The sequence below is a fragment of the Maylandia zebra genome, linkage group LG9 (assembly GCF_041146795.1).
Source record: "Maylandia zebra isolate NMK-2024a linkage group LG9, Mzebra_GT3a, whole genome shotgun sequence".
NCBI lineage: Eukaryota > Metazoa > Chordata > Actinopteri > Cichliformes > Cichlidae > Maylandia > Maylandia zebra.
In genome coordinates this window covers 37032545-37060055 of record NC_135175.1, presented here as the reverse complement: position 1 = coordinate 37060055, position 27511 = coordinate 37032545, and the positions used below count along the sequence as shown (strand labels likewise).

The 27511-nt window shown below is 43.8% G+C and overlaps 1 protein-coding gene across 6 annotated transcripts; it reads right to left on the bottom strand.

Annotated features, from left to right (window-relative positions):
• Nucleotides 1-23: 23 nt before the first annotated feature.
• On the bottom strand, nucleotides 24-26542 carry LOC105941412 (NACHT, LRR and PYD domains-containing protein 12). Of its 6 annotated transcripts, XM_076888623.1 has the most exons (12): nucleotides 26313-26542; nucleotides 26094-26208; nucleotides 25812-25991; nucleotides 25387-25503; nucleotides 23726-23946; nucleotides 15279-17052; nucleotides 14046-14219; nucleotides 13387-13560; nucleotides 10290-10463; nucleotides 6010-6186; nucleotides 4812-4985; nucleotides 24-463 (listed from the first exon to the last, which is right to left on the bottom strand). In XM_076888623.1, exons 4-12 carry the CDS (start codon nucleotides 25434-25436, stop codon nucleotides 454-456), a joined length of 2928 nt encoding a protein of 975 aa, XP_076744738.1. In that variant the 5' UTR covers nucleotides 25437-25503; nucleotides 25812-25991; nucleotides 26094-26208; nucleotides 26313-26542; the 3' UTR covers nucleotides 24-453. The 6 variants fall into 6 exon arrangements, with proteins under 6 accessions (XP_076744738.1, XP_076744739.1, XP_076744737.1 ...); XM_076888624.1 differs by lacking the exon at nucleotides 25812-25991 and having other exon boundaries at nucleotides 24-458; nucleotides 4810-4985; XM_076888622.1 differs by lacking the exon at nucleotides 25812-25991.
• Nucleotides 26543-27511: the final 969 nt, after the last annotated feature.

The window sequence follows — 27511 nt, the reverse complement described above, 5'->3', positions numbered from 1 at the left end:
CAAACATGAAAACGTGACATCAATCTTATAAAAACATTATGTTTATTAATCAGTGATGTTTGAAAGCCTTTCCTGGTGAGTTTGATCCAGGAGGGTCTGAAGCCAGAGTGAGACAGAGACTGTGCAGAGACTGTAGAAGGACAGAGCAGCAGCAGAGCAGTCCAGATACACTGATGATCCTGTCAGATCCAGAGGGACACACAGGGATGATGCTGGACTCTACATTGTGTCTGACAGTGGAGCTGTTCTCAGAGCAGTTCACTCTGCAGCACTGACAGTCATCTGCACTTCATTCCTCTGTCAGTCACTGCTGGATGAAGCTCTCCTCTCCACCTCCCAGTAACATGGCCCAGTCAGAGCGTCTCTACACACAAGCTGCTGCTGCTTCAACCTCTCTGGATCATCAGGACACAGCTGCTCCTCTCAGCACACACACCGTCCTGTTTACCATCATCACCTCCACCTGTACAGAGAAGGAGGAAGAGCAGAGGAGATAAACGAGTGTTTCCAGGGATAGGGTTCATACGCTTTTTTCAGGGTCAAATTCAAGCACTTTTTAAGCACTTTCAATGTCCCATTTCAAGCTTTTCCAGCACATTTATCTCAGTCTTGCAGCCCATGTCACCCCTACTTGTGGTCCACATAATGAAAAATTATTGTTCAAAAAATTATTTAATATGAAGGCAATAGGCAGAGTGTTACAGGCACAGCCCTAAAGAATGTAGCCTTGGGCAGTGTAGCCTAGCTGTAAGTAAGCTATCAAGACTCGACTGTACACGGTGTTCCTGTTTTCCTCTGAAACAATAAGCTCCGTTGCAGCAGCCTTTCAACGCCTCTCTCTGTCTCTCGCTAGCAAAGTTGAGCCAGACAACAAAGTAAAGCTAGTTTTCGGCTACGAGCCGACACGAACCCGACGTATCAGCCAGAGGTCCCTTTACTACGGTTCGGAGCCGCTGACCTGTTTTATATACGCACAAATAGTTTTCTACACGAGATCACTGCAAAAAGTGCAGCCTTACCTAATGTCCACCCACTGTTACTCGTTTATATTAAGATTTAAACATCTGGTTGGTATGACGAGTAACCTTCAGTAATAGTAATAAATCACACAGTAATAGTACATTCATGTAGCATGGTAATATATTAAGTAATCCAAAGTATTCAGAATACGTTACTCTCATTGAGTAACGTAACAGAATACGTTACAAAATACATTTTGGGGCATGTAATCTGTAATCTGTAATGGAATACATTTTAAAAGTAACCTTCCCAACACTATCAGTGGCTGATAGTGAACCACAGGCCTCAGTGTGAGCTTGAAGATATTTATAATGTTTAAGTAGTTTAACGTGCAGGTGCTGACGATAAACACATTTTTGTTTTTTGGGGTTTTTTTTTTCACTCTTTAACACGTTTTCCTGTGTTTTGTGTTTGCTACAGACAATGGTTTTTTGTTTTTTTAATTTAATTTAATTTTCAGTTGTTACAGACGGGACAGACATGACTGAGGGATAGGAAAGGGAGAAAGACAGATGAAGGAAAAGAAAAACAGAAGGGAAGAGGGACAGTGAGAAAGGAAACTTAAAAAGAGAAAGAAAACAAATCTCCTGGATCACCCGTTGAGAGAAAGAAGAGAAAACAAGCAAAAACAACAGAGCAACATACTAAACACAACACCATCACGTTAATCTATCTAAGTGTAAACAGCAGTAAATACTAAATATTGAATGTTGTTGTGTAGCAAGCAGGACCAACAGCGCACAATGTGCTTGGAAATAGCAGCCAATAGAGGTGTAGTTTATGTCTATGAACAGTGAACATCCGTGTGCACACCTGTGTGGATCAGCGCGCTTGTATTCAAAAGGTTTCCACATGTAATGATCTGCTAGAGGATGTAGAGAGCCATAGCCCCGTCCCTCAGGGCATGAAGGAGGCATGGAGGAGATCCAGGCCCCAGACATCCAGAGGCCCCAGCGTGCGAGAGCCCAAGGAGGAGCACCGGAGGGGCATCTGTGCCACCCTCATGGGAAGGGCTGAGGATCCCCAGACGAGGCGTCACCCAGTAGCCACGGAGCAGAAGCCAAAGGAGGCTGCAGTGGCGTGCCCGCCGGCTCTGCCGGCAGCCAGCTGTGCCAGAGTGAACCGAGCCGCAGGCCCAGAGGCCGGAGGCCCGAGGGCCCCCATTGCCCCGGAATAGGCCTGACCGAGTAACAGGCACCAGGCCCCGCCAAGTAGTCACCAGGAGTGAGCTGGTACATACCTGAGCGCCCAGCCCCGGACACCAAGAACCACCAATGCACCGACCCCTGAGGGCATCAGTCACCGGCAGGGAGTGTGGTGAGGGGAGATAGGCCTCCACACTTTGGAGGGCCTGGCAGTTCCCAGAGAGGTGGAGTCTAAGACCCGACCTGACATATAAACACAAACAGGCACACACAGACACAAACATGCATTCCCACCCTCATGCACACATATACAAATACTCAGCACTCACCCAACGTAGGGATAGACATACATGGACACTGTACACACAATCACACTCCCCAAACAAACTCTATACCCCGGGTCCAGGTACCCTCACCCCTGGAGGGGGAAACGGCACCTAGACCCAGGAGATGTTACCCTTTCCCCCGGGGTGGAGGCAAGCAGACCGCCCCAGGCCAACACCTCCTTCAAGCTCCCCCACCCCGATGGCTAGCAGAGAACAGCGGTGTGTGAAGACCCCAAACCTCCCTCCTCTCGCTCATGTGTAGTGTTGCTGCATGTTGTTCTAAGGTGCATTTAAAACATGGGAGATCAGATCATTACATGAAGGAACCTTTTAAAAAAACAAGCGCGTCCATGCTCACAGGTGTACACACGGGTGCTCACACACACAAACTACACCCTTTTTGGCTCCTACCTCAAAGCACACTGTGCGCTGTCGATATTACATGCTGCACAATAATGTTTAACATTTAGTATTTACTGTTATATTCCCATAGATCATCATGCCGTTGTTTATTGTATTGCTCTCGTCTTCTTCTGCTTGTTTTCGTTTTTCTTTCTCAACAGGTGATCCAGGTGGTTGATGGATGTATTTTTTGTCTGCTTATTTAGTTGGTTTTTGTTTTTTGCCCTTTATCCCCGTCCCTCTTCCCCGCTGTTTTTTCTCTCTTTCTTTCTCCCCTTTCTTTTCCCCAGTCAAATCTGTCCCGTATCTTTCCAATAAGGCTGGGATGGTCAATTTGGTAAAGCAAATCCGTTGGGCCTCTTTCTTCGCCTTTAGACAATAATTCTGATGCAAAAGAGCCTGTTAGGGAAAATATTCTAAAACACTTCTTCAGTAAAGACTCAGAGAAGAGAAACACACAGAACTTCTTGCTAGCAAGGGCAGCCTCCAGACTGAGACTCGCACTAAGAAACTGCCCCAATCTTTATTTATACTTCAGTAGGTGTGTGTGTGTGTGTGTGTGTGTGTGTGTGTGTGTGTGTGTGTGTGTCCTGCTGATCAAAGGGTCATGAGAGCACAAAAGGTACATCCTTGGTCAGGAAAGGGGGTAGTCTCCCCCACCCTAGATAACATGGTGAGGAAGTCCAGCAGTTCATCTATATGTAAAGAAGCACTTAAACTAAAACAGACATAGCTACGTTAATCCTGCCGTAAAACAATAAAACAAGGTACGAGCTCTCATGCTCCCAGACGTGGGGGTGCATTCCTGGGATGCACCCCAAGCCTGCAGCCTGTTAGAGATCACACACAATTAATTATATGCCTCTAAGTATACATGGTTGAATATTTCCTAATACAAATAACTACATGCAGTATTCTACCATATGCAAACTTATATCACTAAAAGATTATACTGACTACTAAATACAATTTTCCATTGACAGAGCCAAACGGGACAGGAAATAAAAACCCCCAAAAAAACCCAGACAGAGGCGCAAGGCAGCCCAGGCGGGGAAATTTTGCTTTTACATTTTGCAACTCATTTTATTTTTCTATCTGATAAGAAAACTATTGAATCAGATAGTTATTTATGGTGAATGAAATACAGTTACACTTTCAAGCACTTTTAAGCACCATATCTGAAATTCAAGCACTTTCAAACCTTGAAAAGACTTGAAAAAACTTCAGTAACCCTACAAACGTCACTGCTGTTTAGTTTTCTGTCTTCATTTATGCTGGAAGTGATAGCAGAGCTGTACGTTTGAATTGTTTCAGAAATCTCTCAGTCAGAACATGCTATATCATGTTTAGGTGGAAGCTAGCGAGCTAACTTCCTGCTAACTTCTAACTCCGTTAAATTTAATAAATCCTGTTTTCATGGATGCCTGGATGTTAAACTTAATTGTTACACCTGGTAAAGTTGCAACGCTGATCATTTTATTAAAGATGAAAGAATTTAGACAGTTTGTAACTCTCAGTGATGCTGCAGTGTTCGTTTGGCTTTGGGACCTGAAGGAGACGGAGTTTAGGACCCAGATTCCTCCACGAGGCTCCTGACTACAGTAGCTGTAATGGTCCAACAATCCATCAAGCAGTGCGGCTTCATCTCTTACCAAAGTCGTACTTAAACATTTTTGACAGATTTTTGAGCGCCGTGTAGCACATGAAATCGGTCCGAGGTCAGTAAGCACAACCAAGATTCATACATAAGGCGAACTGTCGATTTTTGAGAAAATTAAAGGATTTTAAGTGTGCCTTATAGTGCGGAAAATATGGTACGTCCACAACAAACTTGTTCACACTTCATTACTAGAGAAGTTAACCATGTTTAATACATTACCACTGAAGCAACATTGACTGACTACAACCATTTACTGACCTCAGAGTTTCCAGGCTATAGTGTGAATTCTCTACAAGATCAGACAACCGCTTCACATGTATATGCTGCAGGTTGTTTCCTCTCAGCTCCAGCTCTCGCAGATGGGTAGGGTTGAATGTCAGAGCTGAGTGCAGATATTCACAGCCAACAGCTGATATAAAACAGTACTCCAATCTGCATAAAGAAAAGATGAGTTTAGAAAAACGCGGAGGAAAAATAAAGCACAAGTTTATTAAATAACTCAACTGAAATCACTTATGTTTATTAGACAAAGTGCTTGAAATCATTCAGTGTTTCATCATCTGTTCAGAGCTGAAGAAGCTTCAGAATGTAGAAGTTTAGAAAATGGAAACTCCAAACAGCTGAAGCCAACAGGAAGCAGCTTCAAACAGGAAACTGTGCAGAGTTTCAGACTATATGTCCTGATGCAGCCAGTTGGATTTTGGAGATTTGAATCTCTGTTCTGTGACTAAGTCCTTGAATCATTTCTTCCAGTTGGTCCAACAAGACAGACTAAGTATTGGACATGTGTTGTGGCTCCATCAGGGGAGCTTCTAAATGTGATGTGATGGCCCCTCTGGGTCTGTCAGGTCACAGCACTGAAGAGAGCTCAAACTGGGCACACAGTTGTTCCAGTCTGGACCAAAGACTCTATACTGGTCTGTGTTTATCTAACCTGTTCAGTTTGCTTCTCATCTTTGCTTATGATCGTGTGGTTTCACTGCTTTTTATTCTCAGATATACTAATGAGTGTCAGAGAAATTAGGATTTGTCTGTTTTCCATGCTCATGGCTGTTTAATTAAGAGTGAATGGTCCACAGTATGGTTATGGCCCAGTGATTTAGCCAAATTAATAAAGAGACACTTTCATAACACTAGAAACTGACTTTAATCTTGACCGCCCCACCAGAAGCTGTGGGCCAACAGGGACCACTGGTCGCCTGTGGTCAGAAACAGCTGCTATAGTTCAGGCCTAACTCCAAACCAGACGACCCTGTGTCCCTCACCACCTCCTCCTTACTTTCTTTCTGATTTCTTTTAACTTGCATGGTTGCATGGTGCTTTTTTATAATGAATATTTTGTTAGATAATCAGATTTTGCCATAATGGGCCTACTCTACATGAAGGGCTACATCTGCAGTTTAATGCCACCACAATGTTTTTATCATGTACATCCACACACAACATGGTGACTGACCTCAAAGTTTCCAGTCTGCAGTATGGACTCTGCAGAAAACCACACAACTGCTTTACTCCTGAATCCTGCAGCTTGTAATTGTGACACAGGTCCAGATGTTTCAGATGGGAGGGGTTGGACTTCAGAGCTGAGGTCAGATAAACACAGCTGATCTGTGACAAACTGCAGATGCTCAGCCTAAATAACGAATGAAAGATATGTGTGTTGGATTTTTTAATTGAAATCATTCAGTGTTTTATAATCCAAACAGCTTATATGTGTTTGTGTGTGCGCATGTTTGTTTCAACCACAGGCCTTTATGTTTCAAGGTTAAAAGAACAGTTAGAAAGAATTTCATATATGTAAATATTAGGGGTGCAACGATACACAAAATTCACGGTTCAGTTCGGTTCGATACTTTGGTGTCACGGTTCAATATTTTTTCGATACAAAAAAAAATGTTGATGCCTTTTTAATTTGTCATTTATTAAATTTTCACGGCACATCCCGCACCACATCTCTGTGCGTTCATCATTTGTTTGAAGCCAGCTCACCTCCTGCAACTACTTTTCCGAGAATACGTGCTTCTTTTGTGGTTCGGACTCCTGACATTTCTTTGGAGGTGGAGGAACACTAAAGTAATTGCTTAAAGGAGCTTCTTCGACATCTTTAAGAGTTCTAAACAAATGTCTGTCCTCCTGAAAATCTTATGTACGCAAACACACGTTGCAACTTCTTATCTTGTACGTGTTTTTTATTTTGACAGCGAATGCGCACCTGCGGACCACTTATGTGCAGCCCTGGTTATTTAGCTCGTCATTTTGCAGCCACAGAAATTCTTTTGTCCATGAAACCATAAAGCTGCACTTTCTTTTTGCCTTATAGTCTGATTTGTCATAACTTTTCCGTTTTGTGCTAAGCTTTTCTTTGGCTGTCACTTCTTCACCCTGACCTGTCTTATTTGGCTCAGCAGAACTGAAATATATATCCTGCTGCTTTTACACACGGACTCACATATGGGCAGGGATAGCTCAGTAGGTAAAGTGGTCGCCCCATGATCGGAAGGTCGGCGGTTCGAATCCACTTAACGGCTACCCTGAGGTACCCCTGAGCAAGGTACCGTCCCTACACACTGCTCCCCGGGCGCCTGCTTAGTGGGCTGCCCACTGCTTCACTGAGTGAATGGGTCAAATGCAGAGAAAAACAAGGGGGATCAATAAAGTATCCATTATTATTATTATTATTATGATTCTCTGCGCGATCAACCTCTCACATGTTTAAGCTTGCTGCGGGAGAGTTCACTTGTCATGTTTGCATAGTAAGCTAACGATTAATAAGACGATGTCAGAGGAATTGGTGCACAAATTATCATCACTCACAGATCAGTGCTGTCGCTCTCTATACACAGTTCGCGCGATTGCAAAGTGAAAGCAAAAAAACAAGCGCAAATTCAAACGCGATTTCAATATGTCACATATTGACAGTGGCTCACCCATGCCAATGACATAATTACCCAGCTACATTTCTGAAAGAATGCAAAAGCATTGACATATATTTTTCCTTCCTACGATAGCCCGACGGGCAGGGCAGAGATAGATTTTGGTAGCCCGACTGGAAAAATTTTGCGAGCCCTGTATCTGATTGAGGAATCACTCATCTTTGGAAAAGAGAGTTTATTACTGTCAGGGTCCCTGTGCCTACCCGGTCGGCTCAGTACGGCTACATATGTTTTGTATTCCTTTTTTATTTTTTCCCTGCTCTCTCCTCTCCCCTCTTTCCCTCCTCCCTCTGCCTGGGCGGAGCTTACCTGCGGGCTCCTGCCCTTGGCCCACGCACCTGTGGCTCATTACGAGTGATCCAGCTCCTTCATAAGACGGCAGCCCTGTGTTTCTCGTCGCTGGACCGTTGCCGACTCTCGTTAGTGTTAACCCCAGCTCAGTTCGTTCTCGTGTTTCCCTAGCGATCTTCTTACAGTAACCTTTTGCTTCTCTGTGAATAGATTTCCCTGGACCTACCCCTGTGTTACCTGAGCGATCAAGTGTGTGAGGATTGGAGCGAGCTTTTGTGTTTCTTGTGGAGTGTGAAGAGGAGCGTGGAGCGTGGATGGAGTGAGGACTTTGGAGCGTGTGTGGACTGCAAGTGTCTTTCCCCCCCCCTGTTCGTGTGTGGATTCCTGGAACCCGTCTTTTCCCCACTGTGTAAATAGATCACCTGGTGCTTCTGTAAATAAAAACCTTTATTGTTCCCTACTCAGAGCCTGCGCGTGAGTCCGTTCAGTCCCGTTGTGACAATTACAGAGAAATGTCTCTTTCCAAAATAAAAGCTATACTATCCGCTTCTTCTGGGCTATATTCTCAGCAGCATATTAAACATATCAGGTCCCCATAAGGAGAATCCTGTGCTAACGGCTGTCTAAATGACTCGGGTAAAGTTTGTAGCATGCATGCTTGTTGTTTTTGTCTGCTTCCACTTGTGTTTGCACTAGGATGATGTCAGTGTAAATTTGCAGTCATATTCGTTGTGTTCCCACTAGTGCTATCAGCGTAAATCTCGTTGAAATGACCTTAACGCCACAACACGGCAAATCTCCGTTAACGAGCTACCGCGGATCGCTCCGTGCATGGAGCTGGACGGCCAACACGTTAACGAGCTAACTGCGCTAACACACTAGCTCCCACCCATGTAATTGAGCATTGCGTGGCACATCCAACATACTGTTTTACTTTAGTCCATGACACGCTTACCTTCAGGGTCATACGTCACATGAAAACCAAAATAGTTCCAAACGCCAGATCTGAATGAGGATGGGGGAGGTTCAATTTGCCATGTTGCAAGGAGAGCTTAACTTCTGTCTCGCTAGCTTGCCCTGCGCTCAGTGAATCTGCACTCGACTACTCCGCCTAGGCTGCACTGTCGAGTGCAGATCCACTGAGCGCTCAACACAGACAGCATCGTTAGAAGGAAAGTTGATAAAATAAATTAAAAATGTTGTATTGTTCGATACATATGCGTACCGAACCGAAAGCACTGTATCGAACGGTTCAATATCGATACGAATATCGTTGCACCCCTAGTAAATATGTATATGCTGCCCTCTGGTTTCACAGCATCAGGACCAGAACAGCAAAATCAGAGAAACCCAGAACGGCCCAGCTGCTCCAGCCTTGACTATATGGTCACTTCCTGTGTCTGTAACATCTTTGACCTTCCACTCTTCCAGCCAATCAAAAACAAAGCTGACCGTTCCTTTTTCCTTCTGCTCTCATTTTCTGAGGCTCTTCTTCACTCTTCAGGAGCCGTCTACCAGAGCTGTTGCCCATGAAATGAATGTTCATTTCTCTGCCATGAGCCATCTCCAAAGGCGTACCTCCACATCCAGCATGTTCACCTCTAGGATCATCTGAGACCAGCTGCAGCAACAATCGGTGTGTGGCATCGTATGGGTGAGCGGTTTGCTGACGTCACTGTTGTGGATCGAGTTGCCCATGGTGGCGGTGCAGTTCTGGTATGGCCAGGCGTATGTTATGGACAACGAACACAGGTGCATTTTATTGCTCGCATTTTAAATGCACAGCGATACCGTGACAAGATCCCGAGGCCCATTGTTGTGCCATTCATCCACAACCGTCATGTTGCCGGATGATAATGCACAGCCCCATATTGCAAGGATCTCTACACAATATTTGGAAGTATCGAATATGTTTGGGATGCTCTGGATCCGGGGTATATGACAGCATGTTCCAGTTCCTGCCAATATTCTGCAAAATCACTCAGCTATTGAAGAGGAGTGGACCAATGTTCCACAGCCCACAATCAACAACCTGATCAACTCTATGCAATAGTTTTACACTGTGTGAGGCAAATGGTGGCCACACCAGATACTGACTGAACCTAAAAACAAGAAGAGTGCACAATGAAGATCCTGATTGTAGATCAGTATAATACTGCGATCGCCGATCGTGGCTCAAGAGTTGGCAGTTCGTCTTGTAATCGGAAGGTTGCCGGTTTGAGCCCCGACTCGGACAGTCTCAGTCGTTGTGTCCTTGGGCAAGACACTTCACCTACTGCCTACTGGTGATGGCCAGAGGGGCCGATGGCAGCCTCGCTTCTGTCAGTCTGTCCCAGGGCAGCTGTGGCTACAACTGTAGCTGCCTCCACCAGTGTGTGAATGAATAGTGGAATTGTAAAGCGCTTTGAGGGTCTCGAAAAGTGCTATATAAATGCAATCCATTATTATTTTATTATTAATATCAGCCTAATGTCTGCAGCCTCTTTAACATAACTAAAACATAGCGTCTGACCTCAGTGTTTCCAGTCTACAGCGGGGACTCTCCAGGAAACCACACAGCTGCTTCACTCCTAAATCCTGCAGGTTGTTTCCCCTCAGGACCAGATGTTTCACATGGGAGGGGTTGGACTTCATAGCTGAGGCCAGATAATAACAGCTGACCTGTGACAAACTGCACCACTCCAGTCTGTATAAAGAGGAAAAGAAAAAAGCTTATTCGACAGTTTCTGGTTTAAATCATTGAGGGTTTCACTGTTTTTCAGATTATATGATGCAATGTGTCCAACAGTGAGACTCTAATTAATGTAATTTATTATGAACCAGACACATATAGCCTAAGCCTAATAGTGGCTAGAAAAAGACAACACAGAGGTTCTGGTGATGGCAGCACAATAACAAGCCCTAAGCAAAGATGCCAAGGAGACAATCTTCAGGACAGACGTGATGCTCAGAAGTCTGTCATCTCGTGGCCTACTACAATAAAGAACCTGTTGGACATTATGAACAATGCTGGGCATCATCTGCATATGGCCATAAACAACCAGAGGAGTCTGTTCAGTGACAGGTTGCTTCTCCCCAAGTCAACGACCAACAGACTTAAAAACTCCTTTGTCCCACACGCCATCAAACTGTTTAACTCCTCTCTGGAGGGGAGAGGGAGGGGAAACAGGGGGACAAAGGAGGGGGGAACAACTAATTTTCTCTCTCTCTCTCTCTTTTAACATTCAACGGTGTAATAGACTCACAAAAGTTGAAATGTGCAATTCCCTGGTATTCTTATTCCTGTTTATTCTATTTATCCCTATTGTATAATCTGTATTTATATATTTGTGTATGTGTATATGGTATATTTGGCCCAGTTTGCATTCTCTCTGGTTACCTCAGCTTCCCAGCTGAGTTGACTGGTAACTCTAAATTGTTCATAGTTATGAATTTGAGTGTGAACGGTTAAATGTGTTTCCCTGTGACAGACTGGTGATCTGTCCAGGGTGTGCCCCGCCTCTCGCCCTATGGTAGCTGGGATAGGCTCCAGCCCCCCGTGCGAGCCTGACAAGGATAAGTGGAAGAGAATGGATGGATGGATCTATAATTGAGCCATTTGTATATATTAGAGCTATTTCTTATATTTTTCTAAAGTCTGTAATATATTATATTGTTTAATTCAGTTCAGTCTGTTACTGTTATTGCCCTAGAGCAGGGGTCTCAAACTCAAATGAGCCGCAGGCCACTTCTGGCACTGTCATCTCATTGGAGGGCCACTTTAGTGTTCAAGTAGTACAAAAAACAAACAAGAAAACACCCACTAATATTTCCTAAAATGTAGTGTTTTGTTTGTTTTATTTAATTCCAAATACTGTGTAACAAGACAAAATTTCAAACATGAACGCAATTTTTTTTCTCACTCTTAACTGCAATGAAAATGCAATGAAATGTATTTGACGAGCAGAAGACAGTCACTCAGCGGTATAGTACAGTAGTTTCATTGAACTACCAAATAAACAGCTCTTTCTGGCCAGACACGTGGCAGCACTTCTGCTACAATTTTGTTTGTATTTAACAAAATAAAAATGCAGGCATAAGCGTACATATTAGTTTTCGACGGCAAGTGAAAATTGTTTTCTTTACAAATAAATCTCTCACTGAACTAACACAGCCCTCAACATGTTTGCACTCCCTTGTTACCTTGGCCAGGTCCGTGGCTCCGAACCGTGGTAAGGAGACCTCTGGCTAATACTTCGGGTTCTGTGTCGGGCTCGTAGCCGGGAACTAGCTTTACTGTCTGGGTCAACTTTGCTAGCGAGAGACAGAGAGAGGCGTTGAAAGGCTGCTCCAGCAGAACTTGATTGTTTCGGAGGAAAACACGAACACGGTGTACAGTCGAGTCTTAACAGCTTACTTACAACTGGGCTGGTCAGGCACTGCTTCCATCTCCCGTTTCTGCTCGGTAGCACCTCGTACTTTTCGACTTTCCATTTTTCTCCCTCCCTCACACACACACAGCGGGAGGGGCGGTCCCACATGTTCTCCCTGCAGCACGGACTACACCGCCCACGAGGCTACAGTCTTAAAGGGCCATGCTTGTAACACACTGCCGTCGTATTAAATCATTTTTTGAAAAAAATTCTTCTTCACATCTATATGCCGGCCGCAAGCAGAGGTGACGTGGGCCGCAAATGGCCCGTTTGTTTGAGACCCCTGCCCTAGAGTGACTGTAACTATATAATTTCCTTAGAGATTAATAAAGTTATCTAATTCTTATACAGGAGCTCAACAATGGACTATATGCTGTCTCTATTCCTGTTCACCTTGTACTCCTCAGTACACCTCTGGGTCATTCAGTCTACATACTCAATCTGATGATTCTGAGCAAGTTTAATCTACACCAAATAGACTAAAGTATTTTTGTACCTACACATTATACATACAGGAGTGTTATCTGTTATCAGAGGCAGCTGACAGGTACCATCAGGCCAGGCAGAGTGCAGCTTTGGCAGCGGCTGATGCCAAAACTCAGGTGTACTAGGAGTTTGGTGAGACCTTGGAACAAGTCTTTTGATCGGTTCTTTTAAAGTACATTGGTTATTGAGTCTGGCTTCGGGCACCGGAAGTCTACGACCACAGCTACATTTGGTGGACTCTGTGGAATCCTTTAAAACTTTTCTATTTTAACAAGCCTTCTGTTGAGCAATTTTGTTGTTGTTGTTATTTTTATTTTTTATTTACATTGTATTGTCTGTTTTGGTACTTTACGTTCTGTTTATTTTAACCTTGCACAGAGCTTTGTGACTACCTGTGTATGAAAAGCACTTAATAAATAAACTTTACTTACTTATAAAATATTTTGTAAGAGAAAAAACCCCAAAGACTTTGCAGGGAGAGACACACTGACACTGGCAGGACATCTATGCTGTTCATTAAATGTCAATAAGTTCTTGAGAGTTAAAATGAACTTTTGGGTGTTTTGACTGGTGTGTGATTAATGTTAATTGCTTCTTACCCAGTAAACTGGTAATGACTTACTACTACAGTAAGATAAAATTCTGTTAAATCCATAGAACTGAAAATTTAAGTTCTCTGGATTTGCATATCATAAAAACGTGGCGTCTAACCTCAGAGTCTGCAGTCCCCCGTGTGGATCCTCCAGAAAACCACATAGCCGCTCCAATCCTGAATCTTGCATCATGTTAAGACTCAAGTCCAGATGTTTCAGATGGGAGGGGTTGGACTTCAAAGCAGAGGCCAGATAATCACAGCTGATATCTGACAAACTGCATTTCTCCAATCTGAATAAAAATGTAAAAGGTATCAGCTTAACAAATTGACTTCCTGTTTGAAGTCATTCAGTATTCATAATGTGTTCACAGCAGAAAATTGAGAATATAAAAGCTGATACTGAATGAACATGTTGCTTCTCCAGCAATAATAGAAATAGTGAGCTTCAATATTTAGTTTCATTTTTTATGATTTCTGAACGACAATTAGTTTAAATGGCTGAGTGGAGTAAAATTTGAAAAACAAAGCGGAATGTTTTAAATGTTTAATTGAGTGAGATCAAAATCCTCATAATAGCCTGTCACTTCTATTTGGAGCCAAAAGGAAAAACTGTTGTTCAGTCATTTGGCAAGAGACAACATTTCTGAAAGCACTCAAACTTCTTCACATTTGTCTTCAGACACATCCTGAACATTTAGGAACTAAAGAAAGTTTCAAACATGAATCAAAGATCTGAAATATAGAAAAAAACAACAGCTGCAGTCAGTGAACTCACCTCAGAGTCTCCAGTCGACAGTTTGGACTCTCCAGTCCAGCACACAGAAGCTTCACGCCTGAACCTTGCAGCTTGTTTCCACTCATGTCCAGCTCTGTCAAATGGGAGGGGTTGGACTTCAGAGCTGAGACCACAACTTCATAGTGAGTCTCTGAGAGTCCACACTGAGCCAGTCTGTGATTATAGAAAATATACAATCTGTGTTATAAAGACAGACCGAGTGTACATTAATGCAAAAAAGCTCAAGTGTGTGTGGAGGAGCAGCAAGGACAGTTTCTGTTGTTGAGGTCATCTGGAGCAGTTTTGGAGTAGCAGAGGCTATTTCTGTTGGTGTAGGCAGTTTGTGTTTGTGGGGCGACCGTGGCTCAGGGGCTTGGGAAGCGTATCTGTAACCGGAAGGTCGCCGGTTCGATCCCTGGGCTCTCTGTCCTGGTCGTTGTGTCCTTGGGCAAGAGACTTTACCCTACCGCCTACTGATGTTGGCCAGAGGGGCCGATGGCGCGATATGGCAGCCTCGCTTCTGTCAGTCTGCCCCAGGGCAGCTGTAGCTGCCTCCACCAGTGTGTGAATGAATAGTGGCATTGTAAAGCGCTTTGGGTGCCTTGAAAAGCGCTATATAAATCCAATCCATTATTATTATTCCAGTGATTCATGGAGATTGAACCACTCACTATGTCACTAATTATGAGCCTGAGACAGAATAAGGTAACTGCTCTCCACCTCTATACAAACACAGTGGCTGACAGAGAAAGACACAGCAAGTCTCCCACATCCAGATGAAAACAAAATCTTTACCAGCCAGTGAATGTTACATTTAAATACATTCACAACAACACATGATTGAGCCTTCTAATATAAAACAAAATAAATTGATTTCAGCTAGATTTAAAGTGACTTTAAATGGCTGCATTTTCCTGTCATATTATTTAAATGTTATCCAACAATTACAGAAATCTATGTATTTTTTGTATTTAATCACCAAAAAACTGAGCCACCACCATCATCTACATCATCCACCCAGATGTTCTAAGGATCCAATGACAATAACCCCCTAAGTATGAGTGGCCTCATACTCCTTTTACCGTGTGAAAAACTGCTGAGCTTTGCTTTCACCAAAGGAAAGCTGAATGTAAAACTAAAACAAAAGAAAATGATTTTGTACTGTCTACGTATTAAAAACAAATCTACCAGTCTACACTGATTTATGGTGTAAATGATCACATCTGGACTCACCGAGCCTTTCTGCAGTTCCTCACAGCTGGAATCAGTCTGTGTCGTCCTTGGTCTGATGTGTTGTATTTCTGCAGGTCCAACTCATCCAGAACCTCTTTTGACATCTGCAGCATGTGGGCCAGAGCTGAGCAGTGGATCTCAAAGAGTCTCTCTGATCTGTTTTTTGACTTCAAAAATTCTTGGATATCCTGATGTATTGAGAGGTTATTCATTTCTATCAGACAGTAAAAAATGTTGATGCTTCTGTCAGGAGAGATTTTATCACTGTTCATCATCTTCAGGTTGTTGATGACTCTCTGGATGGTTCCTGGGTTTTTCTCTGTCTGACCCAGCAGACCTCCTAAGAGTCTCTGGTTGGATTCCAGACAGAGGCCATGAAGGAAGCGGACAAACAGGTCCAGGTGGCCGGTTTTACTTCTCAGTGATTCTCTCATGGTTTCTGAAAGGAGCTCAATAAGTGATGGGATATTATGCCAGATATCCAGAAAATCCCTCAGCACCTTTGTCTTCCTGCTGGTGAAACAGTGGAACATGTAGACTGCAGCCAGAAACTCCTGAATGCTCAGATGAACAAAGCAGTAGACTGGTTTCTGGAAGATCACACACTCTCTTTTGAAGATCTCTGTACAAACTCCTGAGTACACCGAGGCCTCCGTGACATCAAGACCACACTGCTCCAGGTCTTCTTGGTAGAACATGATGTTTCCTTTCTCCAGATGTTCAAACGCCAGCCTCCCCAGCTTCAGAAGAACTTCCCTGTCAGCCTCCGTCAGCTCCTGTGGACTCGTCTCATGTCCCTCGTGGTACTTGTTCTTCTTCCTCTTTGTCTGAACCAGCAGGAAGTGTGAGTACATGTCAGTCAGGGTCTTGGGCAGCTCTCCTCTCTGCTCTGTAGTCAACATGTGCTCCAGAACTGTAGCAGTGATCCAGCAGAAGACTGGGATACTACACATGATGTGGAGGCTCCTGGATGTCTTCATGTGGGAGATGATTCTGCTGGACAGCTCTTCATCACTGAATTTCCTCCTGAAGTACTCCTCCTTCTGGGCGTCAGTGAAGCCTCGTACTTCTGTTAGCCTGTCAACACATGTAGGAGGGATCTGATTGGCTGCTGTGGGTCGGGAAGTTATCCAGACGAGAGCCGAGGGAAGCAGATTCCCCTGGATGAGGTTTGTCAGCAGCTGGCTGACTGATGACTTCTGTGTGACATCAGACAGCAGCTTCCTGTTGGTGAAATCCAATGAAAGTCTGCTTTCATCCAGGCCGTCAAAGATGAACAAAAGCTGAGAGACAGCCAGCTTCTCTGCTGAGACCTTCTGTAATGTTGGATGGAAAACATGGAGCAGCTCCAGAAGACTGTACTGCTCATCTCTGATCAGGTTCAGCTCCCTGAATGAAAGCAGAACCACCACACTGACATGTTGGTTCTCCAAGCCCTCTGCCCAGTCCAGAGTGAACTTCTGCACTGAGAAGGTTTTTCCAACACCAGCCACGCCGTTGGTCAGAACCACTCTGATGGGTGTCTGTTGGTCAGGTAAGGCTTTAAAGATGTCCTGGCACCTGATTGGAGCGTCATGGAGGGCGTCCATCTTGGAAGCTGTCTCCAGCTGCCTCACCTCATGTTGGGTATGAACCTCTTCACTCTGTCCCTCTGTGATGTAGAGCTCAGTGTAGATGGTGTTGATGAGGGTTCTACTTCCTGTTTCATCACGCACACATCTCCTCCTCAGACTGATCTTATGTTCATCTAAAACCTCCTGCAGACCAACATCTGCTGAAAAACAAAAAAAATAATGACACTAAAAAGGCGAGACCTGTGCCTAAACATATATTGAGTGTGCATGGGGAATTCCTTCTAGAGACACCGGTCCGTGAGATCTTCAACTCCCACTCTAGCAGAGTTTTGACAGCATTCCTGTCGGGGGAAATGAGTTCAAATAGAGTATGTTCAGCACCTCCATTGCCGAAACCACTGCCCAGAGCTGTGAGCACATGGTGGTTGGTGCCTGATGTGGTGGTAACCCCCAAACCAGATGTCCTATTGGGCTCGGTTAGCCTGTGAGACTTCTGAGGCAGCTGACAGGTACCAACAGGCCAAGCGGAATGCAGCAATTGCAAACCACTCGACCAGCTCTTTACCCTTTCAAGCACACTTGAAGGTGCATGTGAGTTTTCCCAACCAGTGTATATGTATTTTATGGAAAGCATTTGACTGTTTCCCCTTGAGTATTTTTTGAAGGGTGTTTTTAAAGGACTTGAAGGACGAGTTCCCCAAGTGGAGAATTCTTGTTCACCAGTAAGTGGAGAGGGAGATTGATGCTGCGGGTGTATTGATCGCCTGTACCAGCCTGTCTTGGTGAAGAGAGAGCTGAGTGTAAAACAAAGCTCTATTTACCAGTTGAGCTACGTTCCTACCCTCACCTATGGTCGTCAGCAGTGAACTCAAGAACTACTTTGCTGATACAAGTGGCAGAAATTAGTTTTCTCAGAAGGGTGGCAGGCTTCTCCCTTACTGAGAAGTAAGGGTGAGGAGTTCAACCATCTGGGAGAAGCTCAGAGTAGAGCCGCTGCTCCTCCATATCAAAAGGAGCCAGTCGAGGTGGTTCGGACATCTGACAAGGATCCCTCCTGGGTGAGTTGTCCTGGCCATGTTCCACTGGGAGGAGGCCCCGGGTCAGACCCAGGACATACTGGAGAGATTATATCTCTTGCCGATATAGGAATACCTCGGTGTTCCCCCAGACAAGCTGGGGGAGGCGGATGCATCTTTCAAAAATTATGGATTTGATCAACTGGTCCCTCAACGAAGGGAGGGAGAGAGCCCAATTGTCCCGAAGAGACATTTGCTGCTGGATACTCGATGGTTAGTTGCGTCGTGTGCCTGGCGACACTCTCGAAGGAAGACATTGAATGACAACTACCTATTCTGAACCATGATAACAGAGTTCTGGCTGATCGGTGCGTGCTCAGACCTGGGTTATCAAAGAACAAAGGAAGCGACTACAGCTGTTCCAACCCCCACAAGGCCTGCCGACATGACTGATGATGGGCCAGCTGTGAGTACTCACGCCTCTTCAACAGGAAATTGACAGACCTGGTGACCAGTGATGGACATTAGACCCGCTTTAAAATTGGATGCAGGTTGTTTACACTAACCCAAACAACCACCACTTTCATTAATGCGGCTACCCCTCGGGCACCAGCCAGAAGGCCCGAAGGCTGGAACAACAATTCTCCCAGTTAACGGGACTGTGGTTTGACTCTCTGACCATGCCCCAACTGTCATAGCTGTCATCTACCGCCCCCCAAAATTTAATTCTGTTTTTATAAGTGACTTTGCTGATCTGCTGGCCAACCTAGCTACTGTTTCCCCTAATATAATATTGCTGGGTGACTTCAACGTCCATGTGGATAACTGCGATCATCCTCTTACCAAAGACCTTTTATCCTGCTTTGATAGCTTCAGCCTTAAACAATACAAAAACTTCCCTACCCACACTAAGGGCCATACTTTGGACCTAGTCTGTTGTTCTGGACTTACCCCCTCCAACTGCACAGCTGACGAGCTGCCAATCTCTGATCATCTACTTCTCTCCTTTAATGTTCACATGACTTTCTCCATAATTAACAATCCTCATATTATTTCTTTCCACAATATCAAGAATATAAATCTCGATATCATTTCTTCTGCTCTCTAGCTGCTTGTCTCTTAACAATTCAAGATGATCTAGTATTTAATTATAATCATAGCCTCAGTAGTATTTTGAATTCTCTTGCTCCACAAAAAAACAGAACTGTACTCTTTTCCCGCTCTGCACCCTGGTACACCCCCGAACTCCGATTATTGAAAGCTAAAGGCCGACGGCTTGAACGTCTTTACAAGAAAACTGGCCTTACTATTCATAAGGATATGTTTAATAATCATGTTCTGTTTTATCAGGAATGTATCAGTCAAACCAAATCTGCCTATTATTCTACCACTATCTGTTCATGTGAGGACTCCACCAAGACCCTATTCTCATTATTCAGCTCCTTCAACAGGCCACCTGATTCTCTGCCCGCTCATCTCTACTCATCTAACTTCTGCGACTCTCTAATGCTATTCTTCACTAAAAAAATTCATAATTCATACGGGCGATCGTGGCTCAAGAGTTGGGAGTTCGCCTTGTAATCGGAAGGTTGCCGGTTCGAGCCCCGGCTTGGACAGTCTCGGTTGTTGTGTCCTTGGGCAAGACACTTCACCCATTGCCTATTGGTGGTGGTCAGAGGGCCCGGTGGCGCCAGTGTCCGGCAGCCTCGCCTCTGTCAGTGCGCCCCAGGGTGGCTGTGGCTACAATGTAGCTGCCATCACCAGTGTGTGAATGTGTGCGTGGATGACTGGATATGTAAAGCGCTTTGGGGTCCTTAGGGACTAGTAAAGCGCTATATAAATACAGACCATTTACCATAAAATACACGTAGACTTGGTCCCTAATGCTCCTCTGTCTTAACTCCACCCCTTCTCACTTCCTCTGTTTTTCAACTTCCGTCTTTAACTGATATCGCTGATCTCATCCACAAATACCTTGTACCTGCCAGCTTGATCCTATCCCCACTGTCCTTGTCAAAGCCTGTCTACCCCCTCTCCTTCCCCTCATATCTGCTATTATTCACTCTTCACTCACCACTGGAACTGTTCCTGCTTCTTTCAAAGTTGCCGCCATCACCCCAATCCTGAAAAAAACAGGTCTAGATCCCAACAACTTTAACAATTTCCGTCCTATCTCCAATCTACCATTCCTCTCAAAAATTCTTGAAAAAATAGTTGCTTCACAAGTCCATCTACACCTCACTGATAATAACCTTTACAAACAGTTCCAGTCTGGTTTCCGTCCTCTGCATAGCACCGAAACTTCTCTTATAAAAATACAAACGATCTTCTCATGGCAGCTGATTCTGGTCTCCTCTCCATCCTTATTCTCCTTGATCTGAGTGCAGCCTTTGACACCATCTCTCATCCCATTCTCCTTAGCAGATTAGCTTCTATTGGTCTCTCTCACACTCCATTAGCCTTGTTTAAATCATACCCGTCTGACCGCACTCAGTTCATTCAATTAAAATCCTTCACTTCTCAGCCTTCTCCTCTATCTACTGGGGTGCCCCAGGGATCTGTCCTCGGGCCCCTCCTTTTCATCATCTACCTTCTTCCACTCGGACACATTTTTCGTAAATGTAACATTCAGTTCCACTGCTATGCCGATGACACCCAGCTTTACCTCTCTACCAAACCCGATTCTACTCTTCCTCCACCCTCCCTCACCCTCTGCTTAGCAGAACTCAATTCCTGGTTCTCCTCCAACTTCCTTAAACTCAACAGCAATAAATCAGAACTTCTCCTGGTCGGCACTAAACGATTGCTATACAGAATTAACGATTTTCCTCTCACTATCAATAATTCGCTGGTCCCTATCTCTCCCTCTGTGAAAAGCTTGGGTGTCATTCTTGATAGCACATTATCCTTTAATTCACATATCAATAATGTAACACGTGCAGCATATTTTCAACTCCGTAACATCAATCGCCTCCGCCCTTTCCTCACTCCTCATGTCACTGCCATTCTTGTCCATAATCTTGTTATCTCTCGAATTGATTACTGTAACTCACTATTACAGGGAGTGCAGAATTATTAGGCAAGTTGTATTTTTGAGGAATAATTTTATTATTGAACAACAACCATGTTCTCAATGAACCCAAAAAACTCATTAATATCAAAGCTGAATGTTCTTGGAAGTAACATCTCCACATTCACAAATATACATTTCTGACATTCAAAAACAAAACAAAAACAAATCAGCGACCAATATAGCCACCTTTCTTTGCAAGGACACTCAAAAGCCTGCCATCCATGGATTCTGTCAGTGTTTTGATCTGTTCACCATCAACATTGCGTGCAGCAGCAACCACAGCCTCCCAGACACTGTTCAGAGAGGTGTACTGTTTTCCCTCCTTGTAAATCTCACATTTGATGATGGACCACAGGTTCTCAATGGGGTTCAGATCAGGTGAACAAGGAGGCCATGTCATTAGTTTTTCTTCTTTTATACCCTTTCTTGCCAGCCACGCTGTGGAGTACTTGGACGCGTGTGATGGAGCATTGTCCTGCATGGAAATCATGTTTTTCTTGAAGGATGCAGACTTCTTCCTGTACCACTGCTTGAAGAAGGTGTCTTCCAGAAACTGGCAGTAGGACTGGGAGTTGAGCTTGACTCCATCCTCAACCTGAAAAGGCCCCACAAGCTCATCTTTGATGATACCAGCCCAAACCAGTACTCCACCTCCACCTTGCTGGCGTCTGAGTGGGACTGGAGCTCTCTGCCCTTTACCAATCCAGCCACGGGCCCATCCATCTGGCCCATCAAGACTCACTCTCATTTCATCAGTCCATAAAACCTTAGAAAAACCATCCATCCATCCATTCGCTTCCGCTTATCCTTTTCAGGGTCGCGGGGGGCGCTGGAGCCTATCCCAGCTGTCATAGGGCGAAAGGCGGGGTACACCCTGGACAGGTCGCCAGTCTGTCGCAGGGCTAACACATAGGGACAGACAACCATTCACACTCACATTCTCTCACACATTCACACCTAGTGACAATTTGGATTAATCAATTAACCTATCCCCACAAGCTGCATGTCTTTGGACGGTGGGAGGAAGCCGGAGTACCCGGAGAGAACCCACGCAAACACGGGGAGAACATGCAAACTCCACACAGAAAGACCCCGGCCTGATGGTGGAATTGAACTCAGGACCTTCTTGCTGTGCGGCAACAGTACTAACCACCGTGCCACCGTGCTGCCTTAGAAAAACCAGTCTTGAGATATTTCTTGGCCCAGTCTTGACGTTTCAGCTTGTGTGTCTTGTTCAGTGGTGGTCGTCTTTCAGCCTTTCTTACCTTGGCCATGTCTCTGAGTATTGCACACCTTGTGCTTTTGGGCACTCCAGTGATGTTGCAGCTCTGAAATATGGCCAAACTGGTGGCAAGTGGCATCTTGGCAGCTGCACGCTTGACTTTTCTCAGTTCATGGGCAGTTATTTTGCGCCTTGGTTTTTCCACATGCTTCTTGCGACCGTGTTGACTATTTTGAATGAAACGATTGTTCGATGATCACACTTCAGAAGCTTTGCAATTTTGAGACTGCTGCATCCCTCTGCAAGATATCTCACTATTTTTGACTTTTCTGAGCCTGTCAAGTCCTTCTTTTGACCCATTTTGCCAAAGGAAAGGACGTTGCCTAATAATTATGCACACCTGATATAGGGTGTTGATGTCATTAGACCACACCTTTCGAGCCTATACAGCTTGGAGTAAGACAACATGCATGAAGAGGATGATGTGGACAAAATACTCATTTGCCTAATAATTCTGCACTCCCTGTATTTGGCCTTACACAAAAATCCATTAACAAGCTCCAACGTGTCCAGAACTCTGCTGCTCGTAATATTACTAGGACTTCCTCTACCCACCACATCTCCCCGATCCTGAAGCAGCTTCACTGGCTATTATTATTATTATTATTATTATTATTATTATTATTATTATTATTATTATTATTATCATTACTATATCCTTCAAGGCCACCTGCGTCGGCTGGAGGACTGTTGACTTTTGCCTTACTAGGTGAAAGGACACTGTTTCAAGTTGAACACAGGTCAAGAAACAGCTCTTGAAGCTCAAATCCTTTTTTTTGTGTCCTTCCAAGAGCAGCTGTCCCCGTAGCTATTTATTGACATGACAGTTACAATACACATCACAGCACAAGCACCTCCCACCGTAAAACCCCCCAATGGTTCTAAGACAAGGCACTATGTGTGTGTATGTGTAAGCATGTATGCATGTGCAAGAATGTGTGTGTGTGTGTGTGTGTGTATGCAGGTGAGAATGTGTGTGTGTGTGTGTGTGTGTGTGTGTGTGTGTGTGTGTGTGTGTGTGTGTGTGTGTGTGTGTATGCAGGTGAGAATGTGTGTGTGTGTGTGTGTGTGTGTGTGTGTGTATGCAGGTGAGAATGTGTGTATGTGTGTGTGTGTCTCTGTATGCATGACTTCCTGCTTACCAAAAGGATCATAAAAGCAGGAAGCAACATCACAAGAAACAGATCTTCCAGATACAATAAAACCTCCGCCAGCACAGAGTGGCTGGAGAGGTGGTCAGGATCAAAGGAATGGCTTTGATCATATAGATTGAACTCAGACTTACAAATTTAAGACCCACAATGACAACATTTAACAATTAGACATAATAGATTGATTGATTGATTGATTGATTGATTGATTGATTGATTGATTGATTCATTGGCCATCCCTGCTTAGTGTGACCCGGCCCCAGAGGGATGGATTTATGAATAGAAAGAAAACACAACAAGAAGTCCAGTTTTCAGAAATGAGTCCATCAGCAGACAGATGTTCAGTCTTACTTTGTACACAGCTGCTCTGACTGGCTGTCTGCAGTCCAGCTCTGCTTCTGGATCTTTCTCCACACTGGGGACAGGACGAGTCTCCTGATGAAGCAGACTGGTCCCAGTATGAGGAGATGCACTGTCTGCAGAACCAGTGTCCACAGCTGGTAGAGACTGGATCCTTCAGGACGTCCTGACACAAAGCACAGCAGGACAGCTGCTCTTTCATCTTCTTCTCTCTGTAAACACATTTCATCATCAATAAAACTTTTGCTGCCTGTTAGTGAAAGAAGATCCAGATCTGATGACACTTTGCAGAATCTGTGATGGTCACAGAGTCGGTAAAAGTGAAGTTACTTCCTGTGGTGATGCTAGCTTTTATTTTATAACACTAATGAACTGCTTTTCCTGTCTGCCTGGTCTATTAATCAGTGGTCTGCCTGCAGTTTCATATGAAATGCAGAGAGACTTCACAGTAAAAGCCTTTCTCAGAGACAGCTGCTTATGTCGTTCACTGTTTTATAGCCACCTTGCGCAGCTTAGCTTGGCATAGTCTAAGGAGCTTGGCTAGAAAAGCGTCTGGACTTCTTTAAGTTGCTTGAAGACGTTTCACCTCTCATCTGAGAAACTTAAGAAACTTCTCGGATGAGAGGTGAAACGTCTTCAAGCAACTTAAAGAAGTCCAGATGCTTTTCTTTCCAAGCTCCTTAGTCTACAATGACCTGGATGACTGAGAACCTTCACTGACATTTAGCTTGGCATAGTTCAGTTTGAACTGAGCTCTAAAATGTGTGGTAGAGATTTACATACAGAGCTTTAGCTCTCATGCTGACACACGTTTCCTGCTCCTACTTGATATGTTGACTGCTGTTTTAAACCTTACTGTCACTTATTTAGAAACAATTTCAAGATATAAAGTCCAGTGAGAAAGCATTTCCCCCTTTCTGATTCCTTATTGGTCACACATGTCTCGGGTCACCAAATAAATTTACAAACCTATCTGGTCCTGTGTGAAACGATCTGCAATCCAGCATTTACAAGAACTGCCAATGAGTCTTTCAGATCACTGTGGAGAGATGTGGTCCACATTAACAGCCTGTTGTTTAAGGTCACACCACAACATCAATCCCAGTTAAGCCCCGTTTCTTGAGATCGTGGCATGATGTGCCTCTTTTTCAGGTTTTGTAGCTTAGTTTACTTTGTCAAACAGGTTTCATTTCAGTAATTTTTTGATTCAGCAGATTGTAAAATAAACTGTTTCTCCCTCGTTCACACAGAGCCAGGTAGATTTGGACAGGTTCCCACGTAATAAATAAAAATTATTATAAAACTTTTCTTTTAATTCATGTTAATCGTGTCAAATGCAAAAAAGTAAATGTAAGATTATAAAAAAAGATGGAGAGGAAGAAAATCAGGGCAAGGACAAAAACTTTTTCGCAGCACTGCATAACTGTGGTTAAAAGTTCACATAGACTCATAAGCATGAAGATGTACAGACGTCTGTAATGATTTATATACTGGAGTTTCTCTGATCCACACAGGGTCACAGGTGTGCACACAGCCCAGGAGCCCCTGACTGTACGAAAACTAAATTATAATTGTAGTTGTTTTTCAGTGTTCAGTTGCAAATACATTTAATTAAGATAACAAACAAACATAGATCAGTTCGATTCTCTTACCCAGGACTGAGGTCTGCAGACTCTCCTCTGCCCTCCTCTTCCTCCATCATCTTCTTCTGAGAGGTCCACCACAAACACACAGCTGCTGTGAAGCTTCCTCCTCACTCAAACTACCGACTTAATAACAACAGATAGCATTTTATGACAATTATAGATCCTTTATAAAATATCTACGGTAGATGATCTCAAACTTTTGTTTACAAGTGATACAGTTTGCTGGTTCCAGCACCTTCAGTTAATAAATAATGAAATGTGATGGCAGTTTAAATCAAAATATTTGGAGGAACAAGTGACAGAGATCTATAAAGATCACGAGACAAGGAAGCAATGCCTGGAGGTACCAGGAAATCATTAATATAAATTTTACTGATCATTTCTACTCCTTCAGTAAATGATCTAAACCTGATGACAGTCAGAACTCTGACTTTGAGCTCAGCACAGCTGTTGGTCAGATCGTCCTGATGTTTCCGGAAAGAATCATCCTGGTTCCTCATGAACTTTGACCCATTTCCACTCTCATACTAACACTCATCACATCATCCAGCACTTCCTGCTTTAAATCAGCCCAACCAGTTTAAACACGTCCCTGTCAGGATCCACAGCAGCTGAACACATGAAACACGAATTCACTGCCTTCAGACTGAATCATGCCACCATGCTGAGCACAGATGTGGTCAAAACATGCAGGTACAGGTGTTTACACTCACCCTGTCGCAGCTCTGTCTCCAAACAGACCCTGAACTCTGTTACTTCCTGTTTTCATGTATCTCAGTCATGTTTGCTCCTCCCCTCTCATTTACAGGAAGTCTCTCCCTCTCTTTGCTTGAACAGGAAGGATTTCAGTGTTTTTGGTCAGCCTATCAATGCTTTACTTAATCTTTCAGTTTAAATGTGGTAAATAAAATAAAGCTTTTGTTCAGACTCACAGGAAACGGGAATCCAGCTGAGCAGGACGTCCTGCAGGGTTACCTGTGTGCCTTCAGAGGCTCAGTCAGAGACTTCTGGGAAACAGTTTGTTAACCAAACCCTTGTTCCAGAGTGCAGGCTCAGTGACACTCGCTGAATTTGTTCCTGTGAGATGAGGGACAGTCCTGTCCACACTTCCCAGTGTAAATGACTCTGTGAAGGTAACCTGCTGGCTGACGGCAAACTCCGCCCTTCACTGCACCTAAACAACCTGACACTCACTTTCATTTCCTCATTCCTCAGCCTGTCAGCCTTCTCTGCACTCACGACTGCAGCAGTGATTAAAACATCTGTGTGAACTTGTTATTCTTATTAATGTGAATATTTGTTATTAAGTCAAGACACACACACAGAGCCAAGCCCATTTTAATTAAAATTATTATCTTATGGGATTTTAAACAGAGGCTTAGCCAAAGTACATACACATTTATTTGATTACAACTAGGGTCGGGTATCAGCACCGATTTCTATAATCGATTTGATTCAATTCAATTTTGACTCAGACAGAAATATTATAATTCTGATCATTTATCACTACATTTTTAAAATATATTACACATAGATATAAAATATGGATATTTTATATCTATGTATAAAAACAAAGCCGAGGCTTTATCGGAGGACAAAACAGAAAACCATGAAGCAGATTTTCCTGTTCTGGCTTTTTATAGAAGATATCCCTAAAATGATTCGAACAAAAACTGAAAACCACGAATCAACATCTGAACATGACCTGTTGCTGCTGAAGTGAAGCAGAGCAAAGTTGCAGAGGGTTGATTAGAGACAAAGCTGAGAGTTTGTAATTTGGCATAAATTAAAAAATATATAAATTTCTTTGGTATCGAACAGCAGAAATGAGACTTTGTTTTAGGTCATTTAAAAATAAACAAACAAACAAAAACAGAGGCCAACAGCACTGAACACAACAGTAGACTGGTGCGTAATAACCAAGAGAATAATGCAGAAAACAGAGATTTGAGATGGGAAACTGTTCTTGAAGTACACTGAGAGAGAGATGTGCAGGAAGTGTGATTTTATTGTGGTGGAAGAAAAACAGCCAAAGTCAGAGGGAACCCATGACGATGTTTATGTGAAGCTTAGTTTGGATCTTCTTTTGTTGCTGGTTCAGTCAAATTTGGTTGGAGTGACGAAACCTGCA